Source organism: Fimicolochytrium jonesii (genome assembly GCF_025526975.1).
Source record: "Fimicolochytrium jonesii strain JEL569 chromosome Unknown EV422scaffold_4, whole genome shotgun sequence".
Classification (NCBI taxonomy): domain Eukaryota; kingdom Fungi; phylum Chytridiomycota; class Chytridiomycetes; order Spizellomycetales; family Powellomycetaceae; genus Fimicolochytrium; species Fimicolochytrium jonesii.
This window is the reverse complement of record NW_026515671.1, coordinates 1-24,636: the sequence shown is the minus strand read 5'-3', so window position 1 is coordinate 24,636 and position 24,636 is coordinate 1. Positions and strand designations below refer to the sequence as shown.

At 54.9% G+C, this 24,636-nt stretch overlaps 10 protein-coding genes across 10 annotated transcripts; 4 read left to right on the top strand and 6 right to left on the bottom strand.

The window, feature by feature from the left end:
• Positions 1-479: 479 nt before the first annotated feature.
• EV422DRAFT_518455 (uncharacterized protein) lies at positions 480-1,654 on the bottom strand. Its single transcript, XM_053069525.1, has one exon. It carries the CDS (start codon positions 1,517-1,519, stop codon positions 587-589), a length of 933 nt encoding a protein of 310 aa, XP_052927844.1. The 5' UTR covers positions 1,520-1,654; the 3' UTR covers positions 480-586.
• An 870-nt stretch (positions 1,655-2,524) lies between these two features.
• EV422DRAFT_608839 (WD40-repeat-containing domain protein) lies at positions 2,525-5,194 on the top strand (the record flags this gene model as incomplete). Its single annotated transcript, XM_053073840.1, has 11 exons — positions 2,525-2,540; positions 2,611-2,732; positions 2,821-2,911; positions 2,978-3,125; positions 3,197-3,455; positions 3,529-3,704; positions 3,780-4,163; positions 4,227-4,425; positions 4,488-4,655; positions 4,734-4,979; positions 5,052-5,194. The coding sequence occupies 11 exons, from the start codon at positions 2,525-2,527 to the stop codon at positions 5,076-5,078; spliced, it is 1,836 nt and encodes a 611-aa protein (XP_052927843.1). The 3' UTR covers positions 5,079-5,194.
• Positions 5,195-6,036: 842 nt separating this feature from the next.
• On the top strand, positions 6,037-7,724 carry EV422DRAFT_518445 (GroES-like protein). The gene is made up of 4 exons (XM_053069524.1): positions 6,037-6,348; positions 6,485-6,581; positions 6,650-6,794; positions 6,868-7,724. Exons 1-4 carry the CDS (start codon positions 6,200-6,202, stop codon positions 7,515-7,517), a joined length of 1,041 nt encoding a protein of 346 aa, XP_052927842.1. The 5' UTR covers positions 6,037-6,199; the 3' UTR covers positions 7,518-7,724.
• Positions 7,725-8,446: 722 nt separating this feature from the next.
• On the bottom strand, positions 8,447-9,863 carry EV422DRAFT_300795 (uncharacterized protein). The gene is made up of 6 exons (XM_053066085.1): positions 9,643-9,863; positions 9,468-9,574; positions 9,276-9,397; positions 9,111-9,200; positions 8,937-9,016; positions 8,447-8,875 (listed from the first exon to the last, which is right to left on the bottom strand). The coding sequence occupies exons 1-6, from the start codon at positions 9,666-9,668 to the stop codon at positions 8,608-8,610; spliced, it is 693 nt and encodes a 230-aa protein (XP_052927841.1). The 5' UTR covers positions 9,669-9,863; the 3' UTR covers positions 8,447-8,607.
• On the bottom strand, positions 9,653-12,241 carry EV422DRAFT_300811 (uncharacterized protein). Its single transcript, XM_053066086.1, has 11 exons — positions 11,969-12,241; positions 11,843-11,908; positions 11,359-11,470; positions 11,165-11,235; positions 10,992-11,096; positions 10,787-10,918; positions 10,601-10,712; positions 10,441-10,538; positions 10,068-10,355; positions 9,904-9,997; positions 9,653-9,755 (listed from the first exon to the last, which is right to left on the bottom strand). Exons 1-11 carry the CDS (start codon positions 12,137-12,139, stop codon positions 9,691-9,693), a joined length of 1,314 nt encoding a protein of 437 aa, XP_052927840.1. The 5' UTR covers positions 12,140-12,241; the 3' UTR covers positions 9,653-9,690.
• A 270-nt stretch (positions 12,242-12,511) lies between these two features.
• EV422DRAFT_518430 (uncharacterized protein) lies at positions 12,512-14,274 on the bottom strand. Its single transcript, XM_053069523.1, has 3 exons — positions 14,116-14,274; positions 13,877-14,046; positions 12,512-13,807 (listed from the first exon to the last, which is right to left on the bottom strand). The coding sequence occupies exons 2-3, from the start codon at positions 13,965-13,967 to the stop codon at positions 12,624-12,626; spliced, it is 1,275 nt and encodes a 424-aa protein (XP_052927839.1). The 5' UTR covers positions 13,968-14,046; positions 14,116-14,274; the 3' UTR covers positions 12,512-12,623.
• EV422DRAFT_573196 (peptidyl-prolyl isomerase cwc27) lies at positions 14,275-16,619 on the top strand (the record flags this gene model as incomplete). Its single annotated transcript, XM_053073166.1, has 6 exons — positions 14,275-14,445; positions 14,541-14,757; positions 15,118-15,535; positions 15,557-15,741; positions 15,766-16,359; positions 16,486-16,619. Exons 1-6 carry the CDS (start codon positions 14,365-14,367, stop codon positions 16,617-16,619), a joined length of 1,629 nt encoding a protein of 542 aa, XP_052927838.1. The 5' UTR covers positions 14,275-14,364.
• A 1,412-nt stretch (positions 16,620-18,031) lies between these two features.
• Positions 18,032-19,584, bottom strand: EV422DRAFT_608825 (uncharacterized protein; the record flags this gene model as incomplete). The annotated part of the gene is made up of 2 exons (XM_053073839.1): positions 18,032-19,368; positions 19,450-19,584. The coding sequence occupies 2 exons, from the start codon at positions 19,582-19,584 to the stop codon at positions 18,241-18,243; spliced, it is 1,263 nt and encodes a 420-aa protein (XP_052927837.1). The 3' UTR covers positions 18,032-18,240.
• An 880-nt stretch (positions 19,585-20,464) lies between these two features.
• EV422DRAFT_564662 (coiled-coil domain-containing protein 86) lies at positions 20,465-21,150 on the bottom strand (the record flags this gene model as incomplete). The annotated part of the gene is made up of 5 exons (XM_053072219.1): positions 20,465-20,527; positions 20,594-20,668; positions 20,748-20,839; positions 20,904-20,969; positions 21,048-21,150. 5 exons carry the CDS (start codon positions 21,148-21,150, stop codon positions 20,465-20,467), a joined length of 399 nt encoding a protein of 132 aa, XP_052927836.1.
• Positions 21,151-22,486: 1,336 nt separating this feature from the next.
• EV422DRAFT_486019 (tetrapyrrole biosynthesis, uroporphyrinogen III synthase) lies at positions 22,487-23,284 on the top strand (the record flags this gene model as incomplete). The annotated part of the gene is made up of 1 exon (XM_053067383.1): positions 22,487-23,284. A coding segment is annotated over one exon (798 nt), but the record flags the coding sequence as incomplete, so codon positions are not given.
• Positions 23,285-24,636: the final 1,352 nt, after the last annotated feature.

The window sequence follows — 24,636 nt, the reverse complement described above, 5'->3', positions numbered from 1 at the left end:
ATGTTCTCTGGGAAACTCTATGGGACGCGTGAGGCTTTCGGCATGGGAGATGGACGGTCTGAGTGGAAAGGCTAGAAGGTGGGTCGATGCCCTTCTGTCGTGAGTGCTGCTGAACGGGACTGAAGCTGTGTCTGTGAACCAATAAGTTCTCGAGGGCGGTTGGGGATTGCCAACCTCCTGCGTACATATACAGTACATCATGTCACGACAACCTGGAAACCCTGATAAACGCGGCCAAGACGTACAGTATGACAAGGGCTGGTCGCAGTTCTTTACGGCAATGGCGTCAATTCGACTGGGTGGGCATCGGAGCTTTGCCTTTTCGGGTAACATCCAATCTATGGCAGGGTGTTGACGGCACGCTGGTTCCAACAAAAACACCGTAATGACAGACGTAGGCATCCCCAACTCAGTTGCATCATTCTCCCTTCTGCCCTTCGCGAAATCGCCTTACGAAAGCAGGCATGAGCCGGAAAGTAGGGAATGTACAAAATCCTTGATTGAAAGTGAGGAAAGATAAAGAGACCTGCCCACAGCTTCTACCTACGCCAATCCCTGGGCCGCTATATACAGGGTGTAGTCTACCCTACTTAATATTCTCAATCTTCCTGGTAGTATTCCGCAAATGATCCCTCGTATAATCTGTCCTCTCAGAAATCTTGTTGATCAACCCCGTCTGTTTGCCCAACGATTCGTTCATAGCCTGACTCATCATCTTCAACCGTCCCAATCCAGCTGAGATCTGGTCAATGTTGGAGTCGATCTCCTCCTCTGTTGCGTCGCGCTCGATGTTAGCCGGGGTGGAGTAGGAGCGTTGCCCGTTGTTGGAGCGACCGTAGCTTTCGTCGGCGTAACGGCCGTACCCCCTCGAGGGCTCGGGGGCGGCATCCTCCTCCTCGGCGGCGGGAGACGAGGCATACGCGCTGGCAGCAGCAGCGTACTTCTCCTCCCTCTTCTTCGCCTTCTTGCTCCCAAACGTGGGCATGAAGAACATCCGATTCAACGACTTCAAATGATCCGTCTTTGCGTCAGCGACCTTCGCGTACTGCCCCGCACTCTCCATCCTCGTATTCACTTTCATCAGCTGCTCCTCCTGCGACCCCAACCTCGCCATGTTGCTCTGCGCGAGCGTGTCAGCCTCTGCTATCCGCGCGACGGTGCGGCGGGTGCTCATGAGCGAGTCGTTCTGCACTTTCTGGGTCTTGCGGGTCAGCCAGCCTTCGTTGTCATAGTCTTCGGGTTCGTCGTTGACGGTCTCCCAGGAGCGGTAGGGGCTGTCGTCGTAGTTTTTGTAACCGGTGCCCTGGTGGGACTCTTGGCGGGATGCTGCTGCTGCCCATTTGTTCGGCGCTTCATAGCCGCCGCCGCCCCCGTTGGACCGATAGCTGCCCGGCTTCTCTCCGTAGTTGGAGTTGTCCTGTGGAGCGTAGCGACCGCCTTGGCTGCCGTTGCCGTAACCGTTGTTGCCATAGCCTTCGTCGCGGGACGAGTAAGAGGGTGGGTAGTCTCGTCGGGACATATTTCGTATGGGAGTTTCGCAGAACGCCGTAGCAGTTGTGATAGTCGAACAAGGAACAGACGGGGGAATAAGGACGGGCAAGCTGTTGTACTTACGTAGTTTGTTTCAGATGGGGAAAAGGCCAGGCTAAGCGTGAGCGGGCAAGAGCGGCAAACACCAAGAGGGAGTGATTGAAATTGAGGCGAGAAGAGGCGAGACGCGGTGTCACATACAAAGCAGGTAATGAACGCGCCGCACGGTTAGAAACAGGTTGGGAGGTTTCGCGCCTGATCTCCCGTAGGCTCGTGCACGGAAAGAGTCGCGTCTGAACATGAAGGATTGGATGGACATGCAAGCTACGAGGAGGTTGCTTATTAGTATCCCACCTCACTACCCGCCGCACTAAGCACCTCCTCTCGAACACTGCATTCGCCTCTCAATTCGCATCGGTTTATCAATCAACATAGTTACGGGTTTACGGGTTTCCCTGGACATTAGGTCCTAAATTGCGCACTGCGCTCCTGATAGCTAGTTCTTCTTCTTCATCGAAACATCCCCCCCTCCCACCGTAGCTTTTCAGTCATAGCACTCGATAGCTCAAAAGAGATAGAGGAAAGGGAGCTAGGGTTATCTGTTATTTATTCACTCGAGAAGAAAAATAGAGAGAGCTTACTAAGCAACCTCCTCCTCGTCCATAGACTCTAGAGGACTACGTTCCTCGTCCAGAGCACAAAGGCAGAACAGTTAGGGTTACACGCGCGAGTAACAGCCAATAACAGCCTGCCGGGCGAAATAGCTTACAGTCAATAACAGCCGCCGAGCAACAGCCAATAGCCTTCCGCCGTTCCAGCCAATCAATGTCTGGGAGGGCAAAGAGGGGCAAGATTCCCACTTGGTGACGTCCACTTTGGGACGCTGTTCAGGTTTTCCCACCCAACACTTTTCTCAGACCAACTGCTGCAACTGCGTCTCAGACCAACTGCACTATCATCTAAGACCAGCTGCACCCCCCGTTTTCCAGCCAGCATGTCTTTCACGCGAAGTAAGTTGTCGCAACCAGCCACACAAGTCTTCAAGATCGTCGTAGACCTAACCATCTTGCACCTCATCAGCGGCGACCTACGCCCCACAGCCCGCCACAGAGCGAGGAAGGCCCGTCCATCTCGGCGGAGACCCGAAGGGCAATAACTTCTTGTACACGAACGGACGCTCTGTTATTATCAGGAACTTGGCTGTATGTCAGTTTTCCTAGCGCGATCTTCGATATTGTTGGGCGGTGATGGGGCCGGCTTAACAACTCGTGGTTTTTCGAATTGAAACAGAACCCGGAGATTGCGAAAGAGTACACCCAGCATACTGCTCAAGCCACGGTTGCACGTTACTCGCCGAGTGGATTTTACATAGCATCGGCTGGTAAGCTGTCGGGTTTGTCCTGGATTGGTGGGAACGAACCTCTTACACCTCACCCACTGGTTGCAGATATTCAAGGGAACGTGAGGATCTGGGACACGATCAACGCCGAGAACATCATCAAGACGGAAACGAGAGTGTTTGCCGGGAAAGTAAACGACCTTGCGTGGGATTTCGAGAGTAAGAGGATCATTGCTGTTGGCGAGGGGAAGGATAGGTACGATAGCTCAAGGCAGGGGGCGCGTTCCTCTACAAATCGGTGGACTTACGCACATGACCCCCCAAAAGGTTCGGCCACGCCTTCCTCTTCGACACAGCCTCCTCAGTCGGCGAGATCGCCGGGCACAGCAAAGCCGTCAACTCAGTCGACATCCGCCCCGGCCGCCCGTTGCGCGCCATCACGGGATCCGACGACACCTCGGTCAACTTCTACCACGGCGTACCGTTCAAGTTCAACAAGTCGCTGAATGAGCATTCGCGGTTTGTGCAGTGTGTGAGGTACTCGCCTAGTGGGGAGCATTTTGTTTCCGCCGGGGCTGATGGGAAGGTATGTCGTGTTCGAGGGATGCGAGGCGGTGTTGACGTTGGAGGAAGGGTGCTGACTGTTATACGCTCGTCAGCTCTTCTTGTACGACGGGAAGGAAGGGACGAAGATTGCTGATCTAAGCACCGTGGAGGGTGCCCATAAGGGTGGAATCTACTCCGTGTCCTGGAGCCCGGATGGTAAAAATTTGCTGTCTGCTTCCGCGGATATGACAACGAAGATATGGGATATCGCTGCGCAGAAGGTGGTCAGGTAGGGTGATATACATTGCTGTGATGCCATTTGATTATCCTCCCAGTGCTAAACAGCGTCGTCAATCCCGCCTAGCACCTGGGAGTACTCCTCCACCCCCTCCTTCGACGACCAACAAGTCGGCTGCCTCTGGCAAGGCGACCACACCATCTCCCTCTCCCTCGCCGGCGATATCTCCTACCTCAACCGCTCCTCCGGCGGTTTTGCCCGCACCGTCCGCGGCCACTCCAAAGGCATCACCGCCCTCGCCGTCAAAAAGGACCAGACGCTCTACACCGGGAGCTACGATGGACGCGTGTGCTCGTGGAAGGAGGCGAAGGGGGTTGCGGCGGTGCCAAGTGGTGCGCCGCATACGAACTCGGTGATGGGGTTGGCGGTGGCGAAGGGGAAGGTGTATAGTGCGGGGATGGATGATACCGTGCGCAGTATTGCTGTCGAGGGGGATAACACCGTTTTCGGGTACGTAATATTCGGATCGCAACCACATCCGCTAACACATATTCACGATAATGTGCCATGTAGTTCAGCAGCCCTCTCCACCGGCGCCCTCCCACGCTCCATCGCAGCCTCCCCCGACACCGAGATAGCCGTTACCGTCACCGTCGCCCCGCAAGTGATCATCGTCAAAGACGGTCAACGCGTCGCCGAGGTCAAGCTCGACTATGTCCCCGTGAGCGTTGCTGTGGCTCCCAATGGGAAGGAAATTGCTATTGGCGGGGAGGTAAAAACTGGGTTATGGAGTTCTCAGAGGATGTGAACGGACGAGTGAACTCTTCATTGCAGGACACGAAAGTACACATCTTCGCCCTCGAGGGCTCGATGAAAGAGAAGGCGGTACTGGAATTCAACCGCGGGCAAGTCACGGCCGTCGCATACTCGCCAGACGGGACCATGCTCGCCGCGGGCGACTCGCAGTCGAAGATTGTTGTTTATGATACCGCTTCTCATCAGGTATGGCTTTTGCCTTCAGACCGGTCCTATTGTGCGCTGGATAACCGGTTTTCCTCAACTCATCCCGTCCACATACAGGTGAAACTCCACCAATGGGTCTTCCACAGCGGCCGCATCACCTCCATCTCCTGGTCCTCCGACTCCAAGCACGCCGTGTCAGGTTCGCTCGACACCAACGTCGAGGTGTGGTCCGTCGACAAGCCCATGAAGCATATTGCGATCAAGAATGCGCATTTGGAGGGCGTTTCGGGGGCGGTTTTTGTGGGCGAGACAAGTGGCGGGAAGAGTCGGTTGGCGACGGCGGGGGCTGATGGGTTTGTTAAGGTATGGACCACACCATCTTTTTCGCTCTTGCATTCGGGCGCAGACTAACGATCAATAACGGTTGTGTTGTAGCTTTGGGACGTTGTTCACCACCAGTAGAGGACGAAAAGGATTCTTCCCTTGTCCGACGATGTGACATTTTGTACACTAGAACGCCGCTTGCGAAAATCGCGTACCATCAAAATGACCAGAAAGCGTCTACCTAGCACAACCTAACCGAACTCACAAAGAGACTATCCCGTCCCCACACGCCGCAACTATCTTACAGCGACGCATAACTTCAAACCGACATCTTCATCTTGATCGTCGGCAATGGGTCAGGGTGCCGGTGCCGGTGCGGTCGGGGCGCGGGGTGCCGTGGGCAAGGATGGTGGAGACGAGGGAGAGGTATTGGTATTCGGGGTGGGAGGTTGCGGTTGGGAGGTACGGATTTGGGAAGGGGTGGGGGAGGGCGAGTGGGAGAAGAGGAGGGGGTGACGCTGCGGTGGAGTGCATTTTGGAGGTTGGAGGTTGAGCGCTGATGTGGTCGGTGAGGGGGAGGGGTGGGGGCGTTGCGGTACGGGCTAACATTGCTTTGCGCTTTTTCTGTGAGCTGCTGAGCAGACAGGAGGGAGTGCCGAAGGAGCGTCGCTTGCGTCCGGATGGTGGGGATGGGCCACTTCAGGTCCTCTGAGAGAGCGTTTCGTGGACTCTCCCTTCGTGGCTGCCTTCCTGGACATCCATCGCTAGACATGGGGCGTGTCCGAATGCGTCAGTCCCAATAACAGCCTCCCGCGCGCGTCACAGCCAATGGGCTTTCAGATCCGGCATGCAGTTGAATGGAAACTCCATGGATGTGTAGGGTGCTGTAGATATGACCAAGGCAGAGAGGCGCGTCGTGTGTCTGGCTCCCGTCACTGCCAGCTACAGGTGAGCGCCTTGCTTCGCATCACAAGAATGAAAACTATAGAAATGCAGAACTTCCAGGAAGCCCACGGAAGTCAGGATTAGTAAAGCGGAGGGTGTCCTTTTGGCTGTGGGGGAATAAGATGCGTTCGGAAGCGGGGCGGCGGGACAACGCGTAAGTCCGCTCTCTCCAACGCGCAAGCATTTGGTCAACAATAACAGCGCTGCCCAAGCCCCCCAACCAACACTCATATAAAACGCAGAGCACAACCCCACAAACCCCACCTTCACCTGTATCGGTATTCCACTACTCAGTCTCCCACTACATACTCAAAATGTCTGCCACACAATCCCTCCCTAAGACTTACAAGGCCGCCGAGATCGCCGAGAAAGGCGCGCCGTTCAAGATTGTCGAGAAGAACCTCGAGCAGCCTAAGGACTCGGAGGTGCTTATCAAGGTTGAGGCTTGCGGTGTTTGTCACAGGTTTGTGTCGGGTGGTTGTGTCTGTGTGTGTGAGGAAGAACTGTTGTTTTGTCTATAGGAGGGCGCATTCTGGGAGTGGGAAATAAGGTGTGAAGTTATTCAGAGTTGCTAAATTGTGCTTTTCGCCCGCATATAGTGACGTGATCGCAAAGGAGAGCTACTTCCCCGGTATCCCGTACCCCATTGTTCCTGGACACGAAGTTGTTGGCAGGATCGTTGCTCTTGGATCTCGCGTAAGTTGAGTGTTTTCTACAAAAGGACACAACGGAAAAAGTCGTCTCATCGTCATGTATTCTCGTAGGTGAACACGGATTTCTTCAAGGTCGGCGACCGTGTTGGCACCGGATGGGAAGGCGGCCACTGCCACGAATGTAAGGCGTGCAGGAAAGGCGCGTTCGCATGCTGTGAGAAGGGTTCCGTGAACGGAATCTTCAGGAACGGTGGATGTAAGTCTTGTAGATGCCACGGCCGACACTTTTGGAATGGACTCGCTAATGTCGATTTTCCGTTCGCAATCAGACGCCGAGTACGTGAAGGTCCGCGAAGAGTCCGTCGTCCGCATCCCCAAGGACATTGACTCAGCCGAAGCCGCACCCCTCCTCTGCGCCGGAGTCACCGTCTTCAACGCTCTCCGTAACACCCCGGCTCACCCGGGAGACCTCGTCGCCGTCCAAGGCATCGGAGGTCTCGGACACCTCGCCATCCAATTTGCCAAGCAATCCGGCTTCCGCGTCGCTGCCCTCTCCACCTCCGAAGACAAGAAATCCCTCGCCTCCCAATTGGGCGCCACATACTACATCACCGGATCTCCTGAAGAGCAAGCCGAGCAGCTCGCCAAGGAAGGCGGTGCTCAGATCATCATTGCTACCGCTCCCCACGCTCCCGCTATCGGACCCCTGGTGAAAGGTCTTGCTCTGGATGGCACTCTACTCATCGTCGCCGCGGCCGGCGAGGTCACTGTTGACACCACGGCCATGATCATGAAGCGTCTGAGCGTGCGCGCCTGGGCGTCCGGATCTGCGATTGATTCCGAGGAGACGATCAAGTTTGCGCTGCAGACGGGCGTCAAGTGCCACATTGAGAAGTTCAAGCTGGCTGATGTTGAGAAGGCGTACGAGAGGATGATGTCCAACAAGGCAAGGTTCCGAGCTGTCCTTACTATGGAGTAGGATAGTTAGCTACTATAATACGTAAATCGTCCAAGCTCTTCTACCCCTTCTTTTTTGGGCATCGCCGATTGCGTTGGTACTTCTGTAAATAATTCGAAATGCAGCCTCGCTCTTTCTCAGTCATATCCTGCAGAACTGTTGTTATTCGGTGAGCACTGCTTTCCTCCTGGGCTCGTGCATTAGGGCTCGTGCATTAGGGTTTGGGGCACAATCCTGCGGTTCCAGCTTTGCAGGTACATGCCGATAAAACAAAGCCTTCCTCCGCACCCGACTTAAACCTCGACATTTACTGCGGGCCAAAAGAGGCTTCAATCTCAGGACTACTTTTGGCTGTCACCCTCATCGCCATTGGTTCTTGGGCATTGGTGCAGAACTCTGCTGCGTGCAGTCACGGTATGCACGTGGTCATCTGAAGCTCGTGCGGCATCCTTCGCAGGTTCTTGTTTAGAGAGCGGGCCGTCCAAACTGGAATTCGACAGCGCGTGAAAGCCTGTCATTTTCAATTCCTGTACCGCACGGGCAGATGGGTACGAAAAACGGGCAGATGGGTATTCAAGATTTGCGAGATGCTGGCAAAACCCCTGCGTTCGGGTCAGAACTGTTCTGGTTCTGCGTCCAACACCTTCGTTCAGTGCCAACCAAAAAGTACAGTACATTCGATGTTCTAAAACGTTCTCATTTTCGAACCGACACGACCGCTACATACGTCTACTCAAAAACGCCAAACTCCTACCCTGATACGCCAAAGCTCTATGAAACGCGGGATTGAAAGGTGTGTGATGGGCCGGCGTGTGCAGTCATATCATCAGCAACGATCTTGTGTGTGTATGCCGGGTACGCCAGGTGGATGTGTGCGCGTGCGAATGGGTGAGATGATCGTGTGCGCCAGCGTTGATGGTTCTGGGCCCGATACAAACCAAATGGTACTGCCTGCCAGTCCATGAATGTGTATGTGCTGTTTGGGATCCGTTCCCATGTTGCGCCGAAAGCACGAGCGATCCTCCTGTCTGTCCTCCTCCAATGCTATGTCGTCTTTTCCCGTCTCTTCCAAAAGTCCCAAAAATCCTCACCAGTGTCATGTCCAACGCCCTCACACCTCCCCAAACTCCCCCCCAAAAACCTCCTCATAAGCTTCTTCCGGCCTCACAACCACCGCGCCCATCATCTCCCTCGCGACGTCGCCCACCTCCGCACATGCCTCGTCACCACCCAAATTCCGCACGGCGTAGACTGAGCGAGCGAGGACGGCGATGAGTGTGTGGATGGCGGGTTCGCTGATTTTCGGGTCGATTGGGTGCGTGGAGTGGTGTGAAAGGAGGGTGGAGAGGAGGCGGAGGGTTGAGCGGTAGGTTTGCCAGCTGCGGTTGGGGAGGCTTGGTTAGGAATGGGTGTTATTGGATGAATGAGCAACGCACGTACCCATGAGGAGGCTCTCTGGTCTCATCGGCATCCATTCCAACTCTCGCGCTCTGGAGATACGTCACAAGCCGATTGGTTATCTGCGAATGTTTTCATGATCAGGACTCGCCCCAAAAAAATATCCAGGATATCTTGAGTGCAAAGATGGAAAAAGCCAACGACCTGACCACGTACCGACGGCATGCACAGCCCCGGAATCGTCTTCGGCCAAACCCCCGCAAGTGCACACAAGCAGTTTATGATGCGGACGTCCAGCGTTCGCACCTAAGAAGCCAAATCAACCCGGTCAACTCCCACCTCCTACCAACTCATCACAAAGATTCGCAACATCACACCTACCGCCTCATCAACCTCCCGCTCTTCCGGCTGATTTACAAGCAACCCAAACATCCGTTCGGGTATACTCCGCCGCTTGTTGAGTTTCAGGGAAGGGTCCATGATCATATCCGTAAATCCTTCATCTACAGAAAAGGGCCGTCAGTAACGAAGACTATCCAAACGCATCGTGAGACTGGGATACATGAGACGTACCACAAATCTCATGAAACACAAACCCCAACACATCAGCCACCACCTCCCTCGGCTGTCTTTTGTCAAGGAAGAGAAGTAACGAGGACTGCGATAACACTCCCCTCAAACTACAAAAAAACATCCTCAGTCTCCTCTCCCACAGCAAATCCAAAAATCGCATATAAGAAGTACAAACCTCGCCCTTCGCCCCTTATCAACCATATAAGCAACCGTGCTCAACGTATCACATATATGCTGCACGACGGGTTGGACGGGATGTTCCCAGCGGCGGGCCGTTTTTGGGGCTTTCTGGGAGGATGCGGCTATTAGGTCCAGGAGTGTGCGGAGGTGCGTGAGGATGGGGCGGGGTTGGCCTACGATAAAAGATGTTGGGTGTCCTGGTGTGAGTACATCCAGAACAACGCAACGTATGGATGATAGTGGGTGGATGGTGTACCTGAACTGTCGAGATCAGTGATTTGTTCCCGGCAAGCGGCGCTATGGTCGCACATAGTCGAGAGGAGGTGAACGAGAAATACGAGTGGTTCATACTACCACCAACGAAACGACGCATGAGTGCCCAATACTCCCCTCTACATTCCCAACATCAATCAAACTCACCTTCAACTCCACCAAACATCCCCCAACCATCCCCTCCACACTCGGCAACAGCACCGCAACATCCAGACTCGCATCCACCAGCAATCTGCGCATGTCCCTGATCAGCGTAGTGTGTGGGCCGTCCGTTTGCATTTTGTTGAGTGAGTTGCACTGAGAGAGGTATGGTGGCAGGAGGGCAGTGAGGGAGGTCGGTGTGAGAAAGATGTCTCGGCCGACGGGGAGGGAGGCGAACATGCATTGGCGGAGAAACTTGGCGGAGATGTGTTGGTAAGAGCATAGTACCATACACTAAACGGTGTTCAGAAACATGAAAAGCACATACGATCTCATTATCAGACTTCCACATCGGTAACGGCTTCAACAGCCTGCCCACCTTCTTCGGCGATTCGGGGGCCGTTTCGGTTGCCGCGTCCTGTTTTTGGACGCGTATTGGGATGGGTGCTGGGGATGTGGGACCGGTCGTTTTTTCGTCTAATGGTGAGAAAGTTAGGTGTCGGGCGCTTGAAAGCGCAGATAGGTGTGATGTTGCTTACCTGGCCATTGGCGATTCTTCGAAAACGTATCATTCGTCGCCTGCGTGACATGCTTCATCCTCTGGGGCCTTTGTGCAGCTAGGGCAACTTTAAACTCTGCTACATCGTTTTGCTGTCGAAGAAGACAACCACGCGTTAACATAAGGTACCGCCTGCACGGTCACGAATATCGAATGTCCACTTCACCAAGAAACCATTTTCGGTCTTCCACTTCTCCAATTCCCGCTCAGCGTTCTTCTTCACTTCTTCCAGGTCTTTCTCAGCTTTGTTGGCCGTCCGCTGCAGGTCTGCGCGGAGGTTGCTGTTTTCTGCGTTTGCCTGACGATAAGGAATAGTTTGACGATGATCAGTTGGGGGGGTATGGGGGGAAGAGTGGATGATGCGCTCTTACCTGGGCTAGACTACGCCGGACATTGGACACTTCGCCTTCTTTGGCGTTTTTTTCGCGGAGTATGCGTTCATTTTCGGCTTTTAGATTTTTGTTTTCTTCCAGAGTCTGAAAAGAGCAATCTACATGACCGTTGTGACCTGGCACACATGCTCAAATCTCCACAAACAGCATACCTGTTGAAGTAACCGCGCACTCTCATCTGCCGGTCGGGCATGTGGTATTTGAAATTGTGACTGAGTTCTGCCTGGGGTGCATTGGGGAGCCGCCTGCTTAGCGCCGGAATGTCGGTGTTGCCCGCCGCCGATGACCTCACTTCGGTAGGCCTCCCCATCTCCCGCCACCTACCCTCTCACGCACACAAACTCACCACTATCCCCAGCAGCAAATCTCAGCGCCGCATCATCCACATTCATCCCCATTCCCATCCCCACATTCTTGTCGTCCATAAGCGCATCCCCGATCAAGCTTGCCCCTAGATTCTGTGAATATGGAAAGAGATCAGTGCCTGTCAGCAACTGGAATTACAGCAAAAAGTAAAATCTCTTCGCCATCGCGCGCGTCTGGTTCCTCTCAAGCAACGAGGCTCGCTGTTCTACCGTGCGATGCCTCCGCCGCAATAGTTGATGAAAACAACAACAAAACATCCTGCTCGCGACAAGTAGCTGCGTAGACTCTACAAAACCACGAATCTCGCTGTCGCTTGCAAGAATTGCTGCCTCTCGCGGGGAACTCGATTCCCTCGCGATCTCTCGCATTTCGGCCTTCGTAACATCCCATCCTCATCCCCATCCCCGAATTCCCGAGTTTCATCCTCAACTCCACATTCCTATCCCTTGACAGCAGAAACATACCGGCCCATCAACATCCAACTGCGAAAACATCTGACTAGCCTGCATCTCAATCGCCATATACGTCGCCTCGTCGCCTCCAATATCCATCTGATCGAATTCATCATCTTCGTCGAAAACGGTGTTCGCATTTGCGTTTGTTATCGAGGGTGGGATATGCGTCGCGTTGGGGTTGGGGTTGTTGAAATTGTTGTAATGGGGTTGCGGTGCACTGGGACGAGGAGGATACAGCTGTTGACCTGTTCCGGCACGCTGGCCTGCTCCAGGACGGTTGTTGTGAGCTGGTACGTATCGGCTCATGGTCTGACGGTATCCGACGCAAGATTGTGGGAATTTTCTTTAGAGAGGGCGAGCGAGTAGAGTGGACTACTCACAACGCGTGGGAAGTGATGGAGCTGGAGCGGGACGGGAGACCAGACAGGAGACGGACCATCGACGACGGGAGAGTCGGGGACCGCAGTGGTCGTCGGGCGCCAAACTCGAGCGGTCTCCCGCCCCGGTATGGATGCAGTTGGAGCGCAGGTTGCGCAACCAACAAGGCAGTCCTTTGCATCCACTGTGCCATTGCGTTCGCGTTTCTTCACTACGGTCCTACCTCATTTCCCCTGTGTACAGGCGGGGCCCACACATTAATTTGCAGATTTATCAGACTGTCTTCCTCTTCCTTGTCGGCAGAGTTTGAAGCCATTCCATCAGCTTCCGAAGGCGGTTAGATTAGGTTAGGTCTATCCTCCTTCCCTTCGTCTATTCCTCAAACATTCTTCAAATATTGCTCTGTCGTTTGTCAAAACCAGAAACTCACACTAAAACTAACACTCAACCCCCTCACATAATGCCACCACCCCCTTGGAATGAACAACAGGTCTCCGGGTCCCACACAACATTCTACATACTCTGCCTTCAAAAAATCCGGATATTTCGCGTGATTTACAACCTCTACATCCACTTCGCTCGTGTTCCCCAATATGGAATCTGAGATGGGGTAGAGATGGGGTGTTTGGGAGGGTGAGTAGAGCCGGATGTATTTGTACCCGACGATTTGGGCGAAGAGGTTGTCGTGCGGGTCGGTGTGGAGGGGGGAGATGGTGGAGGGGGGCCCGAGCCAGGCGTTGGTTTTTATTTCCGAGTCCGACGAGGAAGAGGAGGAATCCGAGGAGAGGTAGCAGTAATCAGGGACGCAGATATCGTCCCGTAAGCGAGGGATTTGGGAGAAGAGGTCATGTTGGGCTAGATACGCCACCTGGGGCGTCTCACTCCCTTCATCTCCACCACCCTCGATCCACCTCTCCCAAAACTCGCCGAACGAGACTAATTTCTGCGTCCACTTCTCATCTGTATATTTTGAGCCAATCTCCACCGGCACCGTGCGGTGCATCCCCGCGATACGCCGGAGATAGGTGAAATCCGACCATGGGCGGGTGGAGAGGGCCGGCCAGTGGGTGAGCGCGTTTTTGATCAGGAGGGGTGTTGGGGTGGGTGAGGTGAGGCGCGACTGGAAGGTGAGGAGGGGGGGTGGTGTTGTGGCGATGGGGACTGGGTGGGCGATTGTGGGTGGGTTGATGAGGGTGATGGGATTGGATGCAGTGGGTGAGGTGATAGCGCCGTCGGGGGCGCGATTGTCGAGACAGGCCGTGATGGCGTCCACTAACCCCATCACGAGTTCCTCCCATATCGGCCGGCCCGCCATTAATAGGCCCATATCGAGGGTTTTCACCGCCCTCCTCAGATCCTCCTCCCCATGGAACCCATCTTCCCCCCTGGATAAAATCGCAACGCATTGAAGTAAACTAGCCCGCGTAAAAGCGGCGCGTAGCTCATGCGAGACGTCTTTGTATGGCACGGAGTGGAGAGACTGGGTGGCAAGGTCAATGAGGGCGGTGGCGTATGCGAGGCTTTGTGGTGGATTGGGCGGGTCGACGGTGAGGTGGTGGAGGGATTTGCGGAGAAGGATTGTTGGTGGGGTTGGGGCTAAATACCGTAACGGAGTTGGTACTTTTGATGTGTCGCCGGGAGTGCGCAACGCAAAGTAAGACGTACCATCAGTTACAGACTCGAGGTACTTGAGGAGGATTGTTTTCGCTGTCTTCAGAGTAATGCAGAGATGCTGGTCGGCTTCTGTGCGGTCCATTCTCGCCCTTTCCCGCTTCGTCGATCAGGTCGGAAGTGTCGGCACTAGAAGCCTGTGTAGCCTGCCGCCAGACCCCTACCTGCGTGCGTAAGGGATAGCCTAGCCGCTGTCTCACCTCGCAAAGATATATCTTCCCCACATACTGTACCTCTTACAAACTCACAACGACAATAACGAGAGTGCGGGTTGATAGAAATGTGGTTGTGGTTGCTTGGGGAAATGGGGAAATTGGAAGGCGGTAGGCGGACTCGGCAAGTGGTGGAGAGCATGGCCAGCGCGCCTCCCTGACAGCCCTGACCGCATGTGGTTGGCGCTCGTTCGAAGGTCGCCCATCTCTCTCGTCTCTCGGAAACGCACCGGCAACCCCCCCTCCGTTCCGTGATCGGTCTCGCTCGCCATGAGTAACGCCTACATCACCGCCCCGCCTACAAACGGCAAGGTCATTCTGCATACCACCGCAGGGCCGCTCGAGATTGAGGTGTGCATCTTTTGTTTATAACTGAGGAGAGCTCATGTGTCCTTTTCGTCTCGCAAACACTTTTTCACACCTCCCCACCCCCCCGGATCCAATAGTTATGGCCAAAAGAAACCCCCAAGGCATGCCGCAACTTCATCCAGCTCTGCATGGAGGGCTACTACGACAATACCATCTTTCACCGCGTTGTCAAGGACTTTATCGTGCAGGGCGGTGACCCTTCAGGAACGGGCCACGGCGGGGAGTCCATCTATGGCGAGCCGTTTGTTGATGAGTTTCATTCCAGGTTGCGTTTTAGTCATCGTGGGTTACTAGGTATGGCTTTCGCGAGGGAGAGCGATGGTGGTCATCTGCGGGCGAGCGAGGCCCGGCGCAGTGATGCTTGAGGCAGGCGAGCCATGAGGCGAACGCTCTCACGAGCGAAGCGAGCTACATTGCGCCAAAGGCGCAAGACTCCCCTCACCACATTCTTAGTGAGCCTCAGCGAGGCTCAGATCTTTTGCGAGCGAAGCGAGCACCACATTGCGCCAAAGGGGCAATACACCCCTTGCCTTGATTCATGGTTGACGTTCGATGGTTGATGGTTGATGGTCGATGGTTGTTACTGGTCGATGATGGTTGGACAATTCGTCAATGGCTGAATAATTCGTTGACCGTCCGTTCGTTTGATCGTAGGCATGGCCAACACGGGTGTCAACGAGAACAGCAGCCAATTCTTCTTCACCCTCGACCGCGCCGACGAGCTCAACCGCAAAAACACACTATTTGGAAAGATCGTGGGCGACACGATCTACAACCTGATCAAGTTTGCGGATCTGGAAACGGATGGGGATGACCGGCCGCTGTTTCCACCGAAAGTTATCAGGGCAGAGGTGCTGAATAACCCGTTTGAGGATATCGAGTTGCGAACGACGCCCGAGGAGAAGATTGCTGCGGCCGCGGCGGAGATGGAGCGGCGGAAGAGGGAGGAGGCGGCGCGCAAACCGAAAGGGAAGAAAAATTTGAAGTTGTTGTCATTTGGAGAGGAGGAGGGTGAGGGCGAGGTGGGGGTGACGACGGCGCCTAAAACGAAATTGAAAAGTAGTCATGATCTGTTGAACGATCCGCGGTTGAGTCGGGAGGTTGCGGTAGACACGTCAAAGCTGGAGAGCGAGACGGCTACCGCAGATAGTACATTCGATGGAGGCAAACAACCAACATCAACAAAGTCGTCGACGAATAGCAGTTTACGAGCCAGCATGAACATACCCGCCGAAGAAGACGACGCCGCCTTCGACACCCGCATGCGCGAATCCGTCCGTAAACGCAAACGCGACCTGGCAGCCCCCACCTCCACCACCACGTCCAGCACCGCCTCCCACCCCACAAAACTCGAAACCCTCCAAAGCGAAATCGCCAAAGTCCGCGGCGAGATCCGTTCCATCGGGAAAGACGAGGACAGTCATAACACAACAGGGGAGAAGAAACCGAAGAAGGAGAAACTGCTGCAGTCCTTCCGCGCGGCTTATGAGCAGAGTGGGAAGGCTGTTCCGGTCGCTAGTCGACGGAAACGGGGGAAAGGGGAGGGTGAGCGGGATACGCTGGATTTGTTGAGTAGGTTTCAGGAGACGTTACGGGCGTCGGCGAAGGTTGAGAACAGATCTTCCCGTGGTGACGACACTGCGACGACGACATTGCCGACATCGAGTGAATCACAAGAATGCGACCTCCACTTTGTCACCAACTGCGAATCCTGCCGCCCAACACTCACCGATCCCACCACCACCACCACCTCGACACAAGAAGACGACGAGAAAAACTGGATGTCAACCACACTCGTCTTCCCGAAACACGTCAAGGGAGCAAACGTGTATGAACCGACGATTGAGGATTACACGGTTGAGGATCCGCGGAATGGAGCCAAGGGGATTGATTTGAGTAATTTTGGGAGTGATTCGAGGGGAAAGGAAGGGGGGTGGGGTGAGAAGGGGGGGAGCGGGAGTGCGAGGGGTGGTGGGAGGGAGAATGGGAGGGGTGGGAGGGAGAATGTGAGGGGTGGTGCAGGTGGGCGACGTGGGAGGGGGATGAGTAATAGCGGTGATGGTGGAAGGAATGGAGGGTATAGGGACCAGCGGGGTGATGAGGGATGGAGGGGGAGGGGGGAGAGGGAGAGGGAGGGGGGGTATCGGAGACGGTAGATAGTACTGTAGGTAGGAAGGAAGCTGCGACCTGTGTGGACTCTGGAGAGTCGGTTGGCCGAAAAAGCAAAAAAGAAGGAGAAAATATGAATGAAGGTGAGGGGTGCAAATGCGCGATCTCCGACGTTGTCGTACAGCGTGTGCGGCTAGGTGTGCGGCCAGCCAGCGAGGGACACATTTATAGATGAATTTGACCCGAAATGAGCTCGACTTCACTGGCGTCTCCCAGGCTATGGAACCCAACTCCGCCATCACCGCTCTCACCTACCCCCCCTACCGTCACTGCTGCCACCTCTAGCCCCTACGGACGTTCGATCCCAACCTCACCGTGCGTCATTACACCACGATGGGTCGTATCCCTGCCATAGGTATAAGGGATACTGGGAGTTGATGTTGAAGCAAGTGCGTGAGATATGCGTAGAAGTTGTGGGAACCTCAAGCATAAGCAGCGCACAGGAATACACATACACAAACCACACCTACCCCAACAGCCACATTAGTGTCCGACACCTCCCCGCCATCACTCATGCCCGGTTGATTGAGTGCGGCGCCGCCGGCGGCAAAAATATCCACGCCTTTACCTTTGGTGGAAGCGTCATCGGCCGAGGAACTGGAAGCGGAAGAGAAGGCGCTGCATCCGCCTGCGGCTCCGGATAATTGTTGCATGTCGGGATGTGTCAACTGGTTTGTTTTGCCTTCCATATATGCCCTTACGTCCCCCATCTGCATCACAGCGAACCTCAAAACTGCTTCACGGCGTATGGGACCTCCACCAAGCCGACATGGAAGCCTCCCAACTCACGCGACACCGCATCCGCAATCGCCGCCGCAACCTCCTGATAGCATCAGAGAGAGAACAGGAAGCCGCGCAGGCTGCCGCGGAGGCGACGGCGGTGGATGCTGATCTGGATGCGGCGGGTGGAGGGATGGATCCGGGGATGGCGGCGTTTTTGGCGATGAAGAAGGATATGTTGAGGAGGCAGAGGGAGGTGGAGGTGGTAGAAGGAAAAAGTGGGACGGGGGTTGGGCTGTAGTGGGCCTGGAGCTTTCGAGCCGTACCGAGTTAACCAAGTAAACACCAAGATTGGGAGAGGACCCGGTGCCTCCATACATCTCTATACAGTTTTTGGTACTGACATAGCAATCAAGGTGTAGTCAAGTGATAGTGGAGACAGAGAGGCAGGAATTATATCGATCTCGACCCTCGCCTCCACCCACTCCACCGCCGAGTGGAACTGGTGACTAGCTGTCGCTTTAGGCATCGTTCTGCTGGTGTATATGTGCGGGTGTGTGCGTGGGAGTGAGAGTGTATATATCTGTGTATATTCGAGTTGCCTGAAGGTCTTATCAGTTTGTGAGTGAGACGGGTCCGAGACAAGATGTCGAAAACTGTGCAGACAGGGAGACAGAGGCGTTGGCAAGGTTTGACAGTAATATGACAGTTGTTTTTTTCAAGTCCGTGAAGCATCACGCATGTATGTACATTGGGGGATTTAGAACTGCATATGGTGGGGTACTCAATATGGTAAAACAACAGCTAAAAGCCGGTGGGAGATGGGGGAGACAGGTCCTGAGACAGCAAAGGCAGATCCCAAGGCCAAGACGGCGTCCGAGACAGATGCTATGATGAAGGTCTTTGGGACACGATTGCGAGGAGGAGCTGGTGGAGGCGCTGTTCTGCCTGCTCCTGCCGCTGTATATCCTCTTGCCGGCGCCGTTCATCCCGCTCTGCCTGTATGGCCATATCCTCCCTCCGCCGCTCTTCCATTCTCGCCAAATGTTCCTGCTGAAGCCGTGCTACAGTGACGAGTAATGTTTCCATGACAGATTCGGTCTGCATCAGGGTCTCACGCGCTCGAGACAGTCCTCGCAAAGATTTTGGGGGAGCGGAACATGCCGAGAAGACACTTGGCGATCGCCGCACTGATAGAGGCGTCTGCATGGCTGTGTCCGAAACAGGAGACGTTTGATGACTGTCTCGTCTCGACCCAAATGAACCCAACCCAGGAGAAGACGTTTGACTGTCTCGTCTCGAACCAAACAAACCCAACGCAGGAGAAGATGCGCCAGCATAGCCCGCATCGGACGACTCATGAGTGTCTGCATCGGCGTCGAGCGGGTGACTCTCGTCCTCACCGTAATTGCCACCCTCCTCTCCTCCCTCTCGCCCGGCTTCCGAGGCACCAGTAGTTCGCGAACCCTGCAAGACGTACAAGGGAACCACGGCGGCAGTTCCGTGACCCTCTTCTTCAACGACATCCCACCACGGGAACCGTTCTTTATACGCGCCCAGCCCACCTCCGCCTGTCTCGGCCAGCTCGTCTTTGGCCTTCTTATACTGACTTTGAATATTGTGCCATCTATTCTCTGCTTGCCGTACCGTCCACCGCCGCGAAAGTTCATGGTCCACCCATTGGCGCTTTATGTATTCCCGAATGACTTGCTGTGTATATGTCGCATTGAACGTCGTGCCGGAGAAGACCGAGACAACGTGTGCCTTTGCGGCTCGATATAACTCGCATAGAGCGAGGGACTCCTCCGTGGTCCATGTCTGACGACGGCGGACAGTGATTGCCTCCTCGTCAGCCGCCTGTTGTGCCGCAGCGGCTGCAGCACGTTTCTCCGCCCTTCGATTGAAAGCCTCTTGCTGCTGGCGACGCTTCTCCTCTGCAGCCAAAGCCCTCTCCTGAATCCTCCTGGCCTTCTCTGCCTCCGCCCGCTGCGTAGCAATCACCCGCTCCTGCGCTCGCTAGGCCCTCCGGGCTGCCATCCGGGTTCTCTCCGCGTCCATCTCCTCCGGGGTACGACGACGAGCCCGTTTCCGCTTCACAGAGACAGACACATCTCCCTGAGACAATGCCGAGGATGACGGCAGTTTGTCAGAGGCATCAAGGGGGACAGTGGGATCACCCGAGGTGGTTGTGTCAACGGTGACAGGTGTGGAAGGTGATCTGGGGATGCTCATGTCGTCGAGCGAGAATATCCGTATGGGTTGACTATGATGATCGTGCGGGGCAGAGTGTGAAGAGCGGTCCGAGGGTGCGCAGAGACAAACGACAAGGGCATGTTCTGATAGAAAATGTGTGACAGTTTACACACAATTTGGGTTGAACCTCGAGACACTTCGCTTTCGGACACCTGGGACAGATGGTTGTAGAATCTCGATTTGAGATGTTGGGGACCTCAAGAAACGCTGAGAGATACTGTAAGCTATCATCTCTAAGCAATACGTAAGGGATTCCAAGTCAAAAAAGTTCCCTAACCCTAACCCTAGCCTAACCCCAATTGGTAAATGCGCTCGTAAATTGTCCGCCATGTTAGTTCGCGGGGAAGGCCGGTATTTCGTGCGAAAGGCTGTTAGGGATTTAGTTTACATAGTAGGCAAAATAACATGGGCTCGAGTCCGCCTTTAGCGGCCATCAAAAGTAAGGGACAGACACAAGTTAGCAGTGCCACTCCGAGGGAGGTTCGGAATCAATGAAGTACCCTCATATTCTAGACAGGGCATGCATACGAAATTGAAAAAATAAATACAAAGAATAGACCAAAAAACATGCTCAAAAGGCATACTATGCCCTCTACGTGTACATCCTGCCTTCATCTACGTAGCTATGCCGATTCGTTGAGTTCTGGGCTACACAGCTCTCTCCTTGGCTCCATTCTGCCAGTTTCTGCTGCGACGTGATCTGTTCTCCTCCGTGCGATAGTGATGCCAGATGAGCAGAATCGTGCGGTTTACGTAGCTACCGCCCGCGCCTCCCGCCCATCGTCCAAACCCTCCGAGTAGCTTGCCACCAATATTCTCCACCTCCTCTATTCGTAAGCCTTGTCTAAGGTCCATCCATCTACTCCTTACGCAACTGACGAAGCTGCTTCTTCTTCATCCTTTTCACCTTGGCAGCAGAGACCTGATCATACCCAATTAGCAACATTCCCCAGCTCAAGCAATGCATGCAAAAGTACGACGTTCATACCTTCTGCACGACCTCAGCCTTCTTCTCATTCTCCTCTTTCCGCTTCAGACGTTCCTTCTCGGCATCTTTTTGTTTCTACAGGTTTTCGCAAAGGACATTTGTATCAGAAAATCCCCGTTTCCACTGGTGTATGGTCTGGCGACATTCTCCATACCTGTCTCTCAGCAGCCTTCTCATCCTTGAGCTCCTTCTCAATAGCTTTCATTACTTGGTGTTGCTTGCGCTCCTCTATTTGCTTTCCCCAGCCTGTGAAACTGAGACATAAGCTCTTGGTCATAAAGGGTATTGGGAAGTTGCACTGGGAACTTACCTTGCCGAAGCATACGGGGCTTCATAGAGGTGTGCCTCTTTGTCTGTGTGGTCTTCCATACTCGTCCTATTGTAAAGTGCAATGAGAATGGCCCGTAAGCGGTTTGACCTGGTGAAAGAACACGGGAACGAAAATAGGACGAACCTGAGACTGGCTTGCCACGGACGCCCGCGGCGCCGCTCCTCACAGAGCCGGCTGCGACGGCGGGGACTATGGTCTCAATGGTTACTGTTGCGTCGGCGGACATGTTTGTTGTCGTTGAGGGAAGCCTGCAGAATGGCGAACGGGTGGAAAGAGAAATGCCCCAACGCGGCCTGCAAAGCGCCCGCTCGCAATTCAAAAAGGCGCAAAGAGGCTCAGAAGGTTTCGTCCTCGTCCTCGACCCTGTCCTCGACCAGGGTGGTGTAGAACATTTCAAAATGCCTCGAAGTCCGAGCTGGGGCCTCGACCCAGACCTCACCCCAACCTCAACCACCAACAGCAACGCCTCCAGGATCGCCATGAAAACCTGGCTCAACTCCTTCAACCGTTACAAAGCCTCCCTCCCAACGCCTCTCGCAACCCCCATCGAAGACCTCCCGATCCCAGAGCTAAACCACCACCTCTGCACATTCTTCAACGACCTCAAACGGGTCGACGGGACCAGCTACAAATCCGGCTCGCTCAAAGCATGTCTATCGAATCTGAATTGCCATTTGAAGGCGAACAGGAAGGATGGGTTGAACGTGATCACGGACCCCAGATTTGCGAATGTGAGGGATGTGATTGAGAGGAAACGGAGGGAGTCGAGGATTGAGTGGAAGACACGGGGCCCGGAGAGGAAGAGTAGGGGGGCGGGGGTGGAGGACAGTGAGGAGGAAGATGAGGGGCAGGAGGGGGAGGACACGACGCCGGGACATGGCAAGGGCAGGAAACGGGTGTTGTCGCAGGAGGAGGCGCAGGTGGGGATTCCGCAGATCAAGCAACGACGGAAAAGGACGTCTACGAATGGAAGCAAATTGGCGCTCTCCCCGGAATTCTCGGTGCAATCGGTTGATGAAGGAGCAGCAAGTACTCAGTCCAATGTCAGTACACCCCAACCCAACCAATCCACGACAATCTCCGCAGGCACAAAACCCGCTGCATCCCTCTCCACCTTACTCACCCGAAGCACCGCACCCGCTACCAACATACACGCATCCGCCCACACCAGTCGCCCCGGCCGGGACATCACAGTCAACTCAGGCCTCAACCAAGTCTTTGTCGACGCGTTCTTGGCCGCGTACAGCAATCTGGTACCCTCGGGCGTGAAAGATACCATCGCGGCCCCGACGACGTTGTCGCGGTCGGCTGTTAATGGGACGATCAATGGGAAGCTTGTAAACGTAAATAGGGGGGGTGTGAATGGGGCGGGAGCGGCGAGTTCGATGGGGGTTACGGGGCTGAGAACCGCGGAAAAGCCGGGAAATACCGAGAGCGGACTGGTCAACAACGATCAGGCTGTTCGGACGACGGTGCAGGCGTCATCGACACCCACACCCATCCTCTTCCTCCGCCAACGTAACGACGACTCCACCCCCACCTCAAATACCACCCCATCTGACGACGAATACGCCGCAGCATTTGCACCTCCAACCTACTCACCTCACTTTATCCCTGTACTGTCGCACAACGACACCGTCAACCTCCCCGCCTTGTGCACCCTCCTCTGGAACCGCTCCAACGACTTCTGCGGCCTCATCGCAACCTCCGCCCGCGCAATCCACCCCCTCACAAAAGCGTTCCCAATCCCTCCCTCCGCCACCGACGTCGTCCGCCGCGGCGCCGAACACCTCAAAGCCAAATGGCGCGCCAAACCCTTCTACTGCGTCGGCAAAGCCACCGCCGCCGCTGCTGCCGCCGCAGGCTTCCAGCCCGCCGGGTGGGACACGGGCACAGCTGCGACCCTCGCGGGCCTGATCGTCGACGCCGGGTGTCATAAACCGACACCGTACTGGCTCGCGCATTGGGAGAAGGCCAATGGGAACATGCACCTACCGGAAACGTACCTCTTCCTGGGCGGGGATAAAGCAAGCGATGTGCTGCCGAAACGGTTAGAGGAGGGTGGGGTAAAGTATGAGCAACTCACGGTGTATGAAACCACCCCCTCACCCACATTCCACGCCGACCTCGCCTCCCTCCCAGCCTCGCCAACCCCACAACACAAGAGACCGTGGGTAGTCTTCTTCAGCCCCTCCGGCGTCGACATCGCGCTCAGAGCCATCCGGACCCACCCTGGATGGAAACATGCACGGTTAGCTTCGATTGGACCCACCACGAGTGAACGGATCGCGGAGTTGGGCGAGGTGGTGGATGTTGAGGCACCGACCCCTGGGGTTGAGGGGGTGTGGGAGGGGATACGGCGCGTTGAGGAGGAGGGTGTGCCGGCGCCGGGGCTTGGCGCGCAGGAGGTTGTGGTGCATGGGGAGGGACACCTTGATGCCTTGTTTGGGGGGGATACGCCACACCCACCGTCACAATTGACAACGGTCTTCCCCGTACCACCACCACCACCACCACCACCAGCTCTACAACACACTTTAGCATCACCCCCCGCGTCAGATTCAACGACAACGGCAGTAAAGAAATTGAACCTGGAAATGACACCGCAGGCCTTTGCCGATGCGGGCGGGTTTGAGTGTTTTGCGGCGTTTTTGAGGGAGGTGGAGGGCGCGCCGGGAGGGGTGGAGGTTAGTTTGAAAGTTAGGGAGTAGGGAGTAGAGAGTATGAGATATGAGTTAGAGGGGGGTGGGAGAGGGCAGGGGGGGGGGGGCATGTACATATGTGTTGCGCAAGATATGATAGCCTTTTGGTTAGGGGTAGCTTGGTCGAGTAGATGGGATGAAGAAGTGGGAAGCGCCGCACACGTGGCTGTTTATATGCATTATTTTTGCCATCCATTTCCACTGCCGCAGAAACCAAAACGATGTGGAAGGCGCCTCCACCGTCCAGCCATCCAAGCTGGCATTGCACGCAAGGGAGTTTCTCAGTCTCTATGCCTTATAACTTCCCTTCCCAGTGTGACTAGGTTGTGCTGTTATCCCGGACATCATCTATTCCGGCGGCTCTAAAATCCGCTTTCGAACCCACGCACACAAGACAGATCTAACAGGGATAAGATCAGCATGGATGCAAAATGCTCCCTCTGTCATGGCACACGCCGTCCGTTCCGGATGGAATGCAACACTCCTATGCTGCGGTTAGATAACCGTCGTCAAGAAGACTGTCCACGCTGTGTTCCGGATGGAACTCTTTATCGAAGCGCTGCCTCGAAGGCCACCTGTGACGATTGCGAAGACAAGTTTGCTGACACCTTGCGAGCACTGACTGCTGCCTGCGACGTTGATGACCAAAAATGGCTAGACAGAGGATTCCTCGGAAACCTTAAACATATTCAAGGACAGTCAGAACGCCATCTGTGGACCGATTGCGACGGATTCCTTTGTGCTCTCATCAATGCCCCCTGCAGTCGCGAGTCTTGGATCCGCTTGGTCCTTTCTCTCATCGTTCGCCACGACTTAGGTCCAATCGATGATGCGGTTCTGCAGGCAGCCAATGCAGCGGGCTTTCCCGGTCTCTTCTCTGATAACTCGGCTACGATCGTAAAACTGCTCAAGTGTTAGAAGAAGAAACTCCCCGACCCCCATGTTCGACAACAGATAGAAAAGCAGATAGCCGTTAGGGGTTAGGGTTAGGGTTAGGGTTAGGGTTAGGG

Coding starts and splice junctions, on each gene's coding strand:
- EV422DRAFT_518445 (XM_053069524.1), top strand. CDS start 6,200: ATGTCTGCCACACAATCCCTCCCTAAGACTTACAAGGCCGCCGAGATC. Junction 6,582..6,649: donor TCGTTGCTCTTGGATCTCGC/GTAAGTTGAGTG, acceptor GTATTCTCGTAG/GTGAACACGGATTTCTTCAA. Junction 6,795..6,867: donor AATCTTCAGGAACGGTGGAT/GTAAGTCTTGTA, acceptor GTTCGCAATCAG/ACGCCGAGTACGTGAAGGTC.
- EV422DRAFT_518430 (XM_053069523.1), bottom strand. CDS start 13,967: ATGGACCGCACAGAAGCCGACCAGCATCTCTGCATTACTCTGAAGACA. Junction 13,808..13,876: donor CCTCGAGTCTGTAACTGATG/GTACGTCTTACT, acceptor TACGGTATTTAG/CCCCAACCCCACCAACAATC.
- EV422DRAFT_300795 (XM_053066085.1), bottom strand. CDS start 9,668: ATGGTTGATAAGGGGCGAAGGGCGAG. Junction 9,017..9,110: donor CGGGGCTGTGCATGCCGTCG/GTACGTGGTCAG, acceptor AAACATTCGCAG/ATAACCAATCGGCTTGTGAC. Junction 8,876..8,936: donor ACCAGAGAGCCTCCTCATGG/GTACGTGCGTTG, acceptor CCCCAACCGCAG/CTGGCAAACCTACCGCTCAA.
- EV422DRAFT_518455 (XM_053069525.1), bottom strand. CDS start 1,519: ATGTCCCGACGAGACTACCCACCCTCTTACTCGTCCCGCGACGAAGGC.
- EV422DRAFT_300811 (XM_053066086.1), bottom strand. CDS start 12,139: ATGAGCCGATACGTACCAGCTCACAACAACCGTCCTGGAGCAGGCCAG. Junction 10,919..10,991: donor TCCGGCGTAGTCTAGCCCAG/GTAAGAGCGCAT, acceptor CCTTATCGTCAG/GCAAACGCAGAAAACAGCAA. Junction 10,356..10,440: donor CCCCCGAATCGCCGAAGAAG/GTGGGCAGGCTG, acceptor AACACCGTTTAG/TGTATGGTACTATGCTCTTA.